Here is an 8,723-nt window from a genome sequence, read left to right as displayed (position 1 = left end):
GACATTACCTCCTCTTGTTCTGTCTTTAGAGAGGCCAGTTCATGGGACAGCCCTAAGCCAGGAGTTTATCCTCTTCATAAAAACTCTAGAGAATGGGCTTGTCTCCCAAGATATGCTATGTACTCTTCATAGTCCCAAGAAAGCAGAGTTCCCACAAGGACCTCATTTTCCAGTTTGGAAACACTACCTACCAGACTATAGCCTTCTTAGCCCCAAACGAGCCAGACTCTAGGTTCAACCTGGTGATGACCCTGGTGATGCCCCATCAGCCAGCCATTGGCTCCCCATCCTTGTTCTCGTCTCCTGGTTTAGCTTCTCAACAGAGGCCAACAGAGGACTCACACCACCTCCCAGTCTCCAATGTCCCTGTGCTCCCATGGATTGTCTGATACCTTGCCCAACAAGCCCCAGACCTTCAGCCAGCACCATCACAAATTGCCAAATGGCATTTTTCTAGGAAAAAAGTAGAGAAGTAAACACCTAGGAGATGCAGACCCCGGGGCTTACAGGACTAGGAGAGGGCAGGGCCATCTCCAGGAAACACACTTCCAAAGAGGCACTTGTCATTCCATCATTAACTGTTGCCATGTTTCCTCTCCCAGCCAGGACTGGCTTCCTCAGGAGGGAAGTGTGCGGAATCTCCTTTGTGCAGATACCTGCTGCCAAATCTGCAATGCCATGACTCTGGAGATCCAGCGTTTGCTGCTGGGTGTGAATACCCTGATCTCTCCCACATCACTTGGGCAACCACAGGGTACTTTGTCTTTTGAGCAGAGTTCAGAGCATCATTCCACATACTCCCAAGGGCTTTCACTTCCAAATGCAACCCCCACAGTGACACAATGCGTCGGTCAAAAATCTTTAACCAAGACAGCTGCTCACAAAGCTGGTTCCATCAGCAACCAAGATTACTGGGCTGAACACCTCCAGCTGGGACAGGCATTTCAAGTGCCAGAGATGCCCAGGGGCCCAGAGACTATGTCTTCTTCAGGGTTGGAGGGGACTAGGATTCCAGTGAACCAGGAGGAGCTGATGCAGCACAACCTCAACCTTCTCTATGGGAACCAAGGTCAGCAGCCTTTAAATTCCCAGGTCTCTCTGCTGACCCAGAACCAAGAAAGCACTACCCCGACACAGCCTATGGCCTTGCCTGTGGTCGCTGTCCTCCCTGCCCACATGTCATTCCTCAGTCCTGAAGTACTGAGGCTTCTTGAGGTACATGTAAAAAAATGGATGCATTTCCAGAGGTGGGGGCTGCCCAGACGTGTGGAAGAGTCCCTGAGGCAGCTTATGCCAAATCCACCATTGTTGTATCAACCTGTAAATAACCAGCCAGTTTCTTTCATCCAGAATGATACTTCTGAGTTCTCTGTAGACAAACTTGGGACCATTTCCTACCAGACTTGGGGATCATGTATGGCTGGCCAGGCTACCCAGGCATTCTGGGTTTCTGAATGGTCCACTATGGACCAAATACAAACACCCTACTACCAGCCAACCCCAAACCATGTGGCTCTAGCCTCGCCCTCTCCAGCCCTTAAAGACTTAAGTGGCCTCTCTCCACATTCTGGGCAACAGGCTAATGACTCAGTGGGCCATTTGCAGCAGAAATATAGCCAGTTATTCTGTGGACTCCCTTCTCTGCACAGTGAGTCCCTCGTTGACACTTCCTTGGGCTCTCAAGGCCTCTCCAGCAACGGGAGCATGTCCAAGCTCCCCTTGAAGGACCCTTTTCTCTTCAAGGAGCTCTCTTTCCTCCCTCTGCTGCCTAAAACTCCACCTCAGTCAGCCTCCCCCTCTTCCCAGTCCTCCCCAAATTGGGTCACTCCATCTGACCAGCAAGGAGCTCAGATCAATGTCCCATTTCTGACTCTGGCCGAGTGTGAAGCCTTGGAATGGCACCTGCTACAGAGGCAGCTCCAGCTTCAGTGGGGTTTGCCAGCTGTTTTTCAGAGATCTCAGTACACCCAGAGCCCCGTGCAGTATGAGCCTTGTGACGAATCTCAGTCTCTTGAGACTGTGAAAACTTCCTGGCCAGTGAGGCCCATCTCTGTCCTCACAAGGGAACTACTCTTCTTCCCGGAGCATGCCCGGAGGCTGCTGGAATTCCACCTCCAGAGGCAGTTAATTCATCATCGCTGGGGCCTGCCCCAGAAAAGCCAGCAGTCTTTCCAGTTGCTTCTGTCGCCTGCTCACCAGCAGACTCTGCCCTGGAGCAGTGCAGCCCTAGCCAATATGAGTGTTGCCCAATCCTCAGCCCTAGAAGCCACTGGTGCTGGTGACCCTTTCTCAGCCTTTGAGGATCCAGTGTCAGTCCCCATGCCATGCTTGTTTGATCAAGCTAAGGCAAAACTACAGAACCACATCACCTCCAAGTGTGGACAGATCCACAAGGGCAAGGTCCCTGCCCATGTTTATAGGTCTTGGGCATGCATAATTCCTGGGAGTCTAGAAGAGGTTCCCCCGACCTGCATCCCAGAAAGCAAGAACCTGGAGCTACAGGCAGCAACTGACCCTGACCAACAACAGAAAGTTATGCCTTGGATGCCACCAGCCCCCGGTCAGCAGCAACAGTCCTCACCGGATGCTGTCATTGAACATCCTAAGCTGCTCCAAGCCCTGTCCGAGGAAGCCATTGAGAAACTGGAGACGACTTTACGGCACAAGTATCTGGCCTTCTTGTCAGGGCTCCCTGCTCTTTATTATGTGGCTCTCTCCAAGGCCATGGCCCTGGCAACCACTACCCAACCTATAATCACAGAGGTGGTGCCTGAGCCTGTCAAAATCCTAACAGAACCTCTGACTCAGATGATCTCAAGTGAAGAGCAGTGTCTAAGTTCTGAGCCATGCTCTCAAGATGCCAACGAGGCTTGTGCAGACACTGCAGATGAGTCCCAGGCTGAAGAGCAGGTGGAGGGAATGACCGAGTCTCCAAAAATGGAGCCTCCAAAAAGTGAGACAGAGCCTGCTAGCCCCTACTCACTTAAGAAAGCTATCTTGGCCAAATTAAATTTCCACCTGAGAAAGAAGATCCTAGAGATACAATGGGGAATTCCCATAAAGGCAAGGGAGTCCAGGGAACAAACCGTAGCAATCCCAGAGAACACATCCACACAGGAGTCTCTTGGGAGTCCGAACAACCAAGGAAAAACATTGCTCCAGGAGCTCCCCATCCCACCAGACACTCCTCTTGCCCCAGATCCAGAATGGCTCCATCTTAAACAACAGCTGGCCATTGAGTTAAAGGCAGTGCAACAAAACCAGAAGCAATCTAGTTCCAGAGCAGCATCCAATGGTTCTGCTCACTGGTCCCCCAATATCTCACAACCCAGTGGGGACACGACAGAGGCCCAGGTGTATTGCGTTCAGCTAGAGGCCAGTGTCAACAACCCCGGTCTGGAGGAGCCCGGGAGCACTGAACCCCACAGCCCTGGCTCAGCCCAAGTCCCCACACTGACAGAAAAGAAAGAGGACCAAGGGAAACCCAAGTCAGTAGGGAACCTTGGAGAAGGAGATGCAGGGTTTGTGCTTTCCTCAACAAGAGAAGAAAGCCACCCTGCTGAAGTCCAGAGGCCAGAAGGGATGCTTCTGAGCAGGACGCCTCACAACCCCAGGCGACGAAAACACATCTTTCATCTTGGTGCTCCCTGTCAACATAGTCTCCAGTATTGCTCTCAGCTTCAGCTCTCAGAGCTACCTCCAGGAGGAAAGGAATCCGAGGAGAATGACCTACAAGACAGTCAAACTAGACTCAGTGGCATCCTTAAACCAGCAAAGGTTCCTGAGAACGCCCAGCCTGCGGGGCCACAGGCATCACAGGGTCAGCCTTTCCTGGGTCATCTCATCTATCATAAGCCATTGCAGGGCCAAACTTTGCAAGGGAAGGTTTTGCAGAGGCAGCCGATGCCAGCTCATACTCACAAGAGGCCCAGCCTTCCAGATTCAAGCTTGAAAAATAAAATGAAAACCTTTCTGCCATGTATTAATGTCAAGACAAAAGGCAAAGTGCACAAGGAATCCATGTTCTTGACAGCTGAGAAAGTGGCCAATACCAGAAAAGAAAATGTAGAAAAGAGGCTAGCTACAGCCAAAAGTCCCACGGGGGCAAACTAAGGCAGAGAAGACAAGAGATGACCCCAAGGCCCAGTCTCCCCCCACTGAGAAGCAGGTGGGCCTGGCCTTCTCAGATGCTCCCCATTCCCCAGGCAGTAAGCTCCGGCACCGCTCTATCTCCCATCAATTCCACTTTGCCTCAGTATTGGGCCACCACCGTCACTGTCCTCGGCACTGTCCTCGAGTGGCTTGTGCCACCCATCCAGGAAATCCACCCTAAATTTCAACACTCACCTCAGAGGGAAATGTTAGTGTGTTCAAGAAGACCCAGCACAATCAAAAGACTTTGTAGGCTCCCCAGCCTCTGCATCCCTTGAAGAGGGCTGCTACTGTTTTTTTCATTAATGTGCAGGTGGGTCAGAACGCCACCCAAAATACAATCTATATCTCTAAGCAGAGTTGTCTGTCTGCTCCTTCTCTGCACTGTGGTGTGTTAAGGGAAGGCAAGAGGGATGTTAAAATGTCCTTCCTATCTAGGGAAGGAACTTTAACTCACCCTTAAGGCTGGTCAGCATTCCACAAAGCTCCTCCAAGCCAATCCCCTGAACAGTGGATAAAGGGACTTAAGCAGAGAAAGATGGCTTTGTCTAAGGTCAGGGAAGGTAAAAGTCAGACTTGAATTCTATCATGGCTTCCCAGGGTGTCCTTGGGACCAGAGGAACAATGTGGACGTGAGAATAGTACTGACAAGGAAGACTGGCCAGGTATCCCACAGGCAAAATTCATTGATGACTTCTGTATACAGCCACATCCAGAGAGGAGCCTTTTAGAGGAGTGCTCCAGCCTTGAGGAGGTACATTGTATTTATCAAAAGCACATAAGTAATGTAACAGAATGTCAAAAGCAAATGACATAATCTCCCCCTCTCTGTTCCCTGTTGGTTATTAGTTAGATCTTTCTGGAGAACTCATCTGGAAGGGTGCTGTAGCTCTTGCCTGTACTCTGCCTCCAGTGCCTATTAGCTACAGGGAATGAGTGAGTCCAGAAATGACCATCACAGTAGGACTTGGCTTGGATAGGGGCTCGACCTGCACCCCCTAGTGCAAGAAGGAAGGAGCAGGGATGGGAGCATATAGACAGAGTTCTGAGTATTTGAAACAGAAACTGTCATGTGTCTGACCAGAGCAGGTAAGGGAGCAAAGCCTTTGATTTTCATCTATCACCACCACCATCAGGAAGCCAATCCAATGTCCAAGTGCTTTTAGGATAGGTTGATGAATAAACTCTGAGTTTAGGTTCTTACCTATAGTGTTATGAAGTGCAATGAGTTGAGCCTTGTTTTCCAAAGGTAATGCAAATTAATTCCAAATCTGAACACTCAAACTTCACCCCACTGAACTGCTTCTCAATGTCAGGGAATGGTATAACTATACATCCATGTTTTTCTTCAGCCCAAACATAAAGTTAGTCACTGGGTTCTAATCCATTATTTCTCAACTTTGCCCTTCCTCTATTTTTACTACCTCTGCTTGTATTTAGTTTTCATTCATTCTTGCCTGAATAATTACAATACTGTCTCATATCCCCGGGGCTTAGGATAATGGCTGGCACATGGTAATACCTTAATAGTACTTGAATTGAAAGTCTAGGATGGGGAGGTAGACAAATCATTACATTAGTATGATTAGCACCATGAAATGGGGGATCTTGCCACAGGAGGAAGTACTCCACTGATGAAGATCCTAGAAGGATTACAATAAAAATGACCTTGAGGAGTATCTTAACAATAATTAAAATATTTGAGTACTTACTATATGCAAAGTACTATAGCAAAACAACAATGAACATGACCCAGGACTTGCATGGTATAACCCATGATCTCATGGGATACACAATTTCATATATCCAAACAATCTAATCAACATATATACTTGGATGTCCAATATTCATCTCAAAATAGAAAACTGAACTCTTAATTTCCCACCCACCACCATCATTCAATCACACATGCAAAACATACTCCAATCATAGTATTCACCATATCAGTCAAAAGCAACTCAATCTTTCCATTTCTTCAGGACAAAACATTGGTGTCATCCTTGACTTTTTTTCCCCAACAGTCCACATATAATCCATCAGTAAACCTGTTGTCTCTACCTTCAAAATAAATTCAAAACATGACCACTTTTCTCTCTGTCTGTTGCTATAATTACTGCAGTAGCATCATAACTAACCTCCCAAGTTCTTCCTCAGATCATACCTCCAACAGTGTTCTGAACACAGACGCCTGATGGTCCACAGGGAGGGTCCTGGCTATAGATGATTGATTCACAGCTAGATGGTAGATAAGTATATAGGTAGGTAGGTAGATGATAGGTAGGTAGGTAGGTAGATAGATAGATAGATAGATAGATAGATAGATAGATAGATAGATAGATAGATATAAAACCATGAGACTGGATAAGATCACAAAGGAATAAATATAAATGAAGGCTAAATCTAAAGACCAGGCTCTGGGACACTCTAACATTAAGAAATTGGAGGAAAAAAGTAGGAACAAGAAGCAGAGACTGAGTAGTAGCAGCCAGTGAGGTAGGAGGAAAGACAGGAGAGTGTGGTACACTGGAAGCCAGGAGAAGAAAGCATTGCAAGAAGAAATTGAGCAACTGCGTGAAAAGTTGCCAATCAGCCAAGAAAGATGAGGACTTGGAGTCGATTATTAGATCTAGCAGCTTAGAAATCATTCATGACTTTGAAAAGAAAAGACTCAGATGAGTGGTGGAAGTAAGGCATGACTGGAGTAGATTCCAGAGAGAATGGTAACTGCTTCAAGGAGTTTTGCTCCACACAACTGCAGAAAAATGGAGAAACAGCACCAAGGATTTTTTATATGTAGGAGATACAAACCATGTATGATGTCAGATGAGTACTAGATTTATCAGAGTGAACACTTCGTAAGTTATATAAATGTCTGATCACTATGTTGTACACCTGAAACATACAGTATTGTATGTCAACTGGAATTGGAAAGTTAAAAAAAATTAAAAGGGAAAAATAAATAGGTGTTAAATAAATTTAAATAAAGCCATTAATTACTTTAATAAAATTATAAAACTATATGTGTGCAATATAATGTAAACGAGTAATAATATTATTTTTATTATTAGATTGATATACTAATACACATTTGATATCATAGTTCACATTAAATAAAAATCATAAAAAATAAACATAGGCTATATAGCATGTTGGATGAAAAACAGTCAAGAGGAATAAATCAGTGATGCAGGAGGTCAAAGGGCAAAATGCTGCAGCAATGTCGTGGTGCGGAAATACCGGAAGGGGAGTCCCCAAGGCGGGTGGTTAGCCTCAGCTAAAAGCACAGACATTTTGCTGGAGGAATTAGAAGATGACATTAATGAAGGAGGACTTTGTGTATCAAGAAAAGTTTCCTCACAAGAAAAGGGGAAAAGGCCTAGAGGGATGAATGAGATGCTGAGAATGGATCATTCAAGGGCAGGCGGGGCAGTTCATGGCCAGGGGTGGAGAGGACTTCTGGAAGTTACTATGGCAAGGTTTGGTTTGGTTTGGTTTGGTGGTTTGGTTTGGTTTGGTTTGATTTGGTTTGGTTTGGTTTGGTTTGGTTTTAGGGCCCAAGAAGTTGGTAGGAGTCGTGAGCCCAGGGGGCGTGGTTGAAGTTGGTGATCATGTGTCAAGTCGGTGTTTTTGGAACACCCTGAGAAAGATGGCAGAGAAAGCTATAGATGCATGGAACACGAGGAAGAAGATGGGGCTTGCAAGAGAGGAAGAGAGCAGGTGTGGCATATTAGTGTCCACCCAGGGACCAGGGATGTTTGGAAGTGGTAGGAGAGAACTGGAAAACAGAAAGACAGGAGGCTGCCCTGAGAGGAAGAAATGGGCCACTGTTTTGGACCCCTCACTTCTCTAAGGTGCCACCTCTGCATTCTCACCTTCTGACCTACCACAGAGGAGCCAAGAGCTGGAGGAAGCACAGGAAGTGCTGACACTTCCCTATGATGTGGTATGGGGGTCTCTGGGTTGCCCCTGCCTCACTGTTTCCTAAGGAAATCCAGGATGACTCAACATCCCATCCGACCAAGAGGTGGTGGTGGCAAGACTCTCTTCCTCCATAGGACCCCAGCTCTTAACATGATGTATCCACTGCTAACAAGATGCAGAAAAGCCAGGATGGGAAGAAGCAAGAATGTGTCCCTCCTCTTAATGGAGACTGTGCCTGAGGTATGGGAGCCCGGCCCCTAGCGTGGCCTCTAGAGTGAGGAGGTACAAGGCCCAGGCCTGCTGAGCCAACACCCTCCAAGTGTTTTCCTAAAGCATCTCCAAAGATCATAGGAGGTCTTGTGACAGGCACATCCTCCCTACCTGGTGGGAGTTGGGCAGAGAGCTACAGAGTAAAGGAGATGATGGGGAGGCCCAGAATGAAAGGAACAACCCAGAAAGGTCACTGCAGCGTATGGTGGGATGCCAAGGTTAATGTGCACACATCCTAACTTATATGGAGCAGGCCTTTCCCATGGTTCCCCACAGGCTCCTACCTGCCCCAAAGCAGCATGAGTTCATAGCACTGACAAAAGTCCAGTAACAAAGGGTTGGGGACAGAGAGATAAGCTGGAATCAAGACCTTCAGGTTT

At 47.2% G+C, this 8,723-nt stretch overlaps 1 protein-coding gene across 1 annotated transcript in view; it reads left to right on the top strand.

The window, feature by feature from the left end:
* FAM205A (family with sequence similarity 205 member A) overlaps nt 1–4,333 on the top strand; it is a 7,529-nt gene extending 3,196 nt beyond the window's left edge. Inside the window, 2 exon segments of the mRNA XM_011381525.1 lie at nt 603–4,101; nt 4,103–4,333. Of these exon segments, the coding sequence (XP_011379827.1) occupies nt 603–4,101; nt 4,103–4,333 (3,730 nt within the window).
* Nucleotides 4,334–8,723: the final 4,390 nt, after the last annotated feature.

This window comes from Pteropus vampyrus, unplaced genomic scaffold (genome assembly GCF_000151845.1).
Source record: "Pteropus vampyrus isolate Shadow unplaced genomic scaffold, Pvam_2.0 Scaffold436, whole genome shotgun sequence".
In the NCBI taxonomy this organism is placed as follows: domain Eukaryota; kingdom Metazoa; phylum Chordata; class Mammalia; order Chiroptera; family Pteropodidae; genus Pteropus; species Pteropus vampyrus.
The sequence above is the reverse complement of the archived record's forward strand: the minus strand, read 5'-3'. Positions and strand labels throughout refer to the sequence as shown.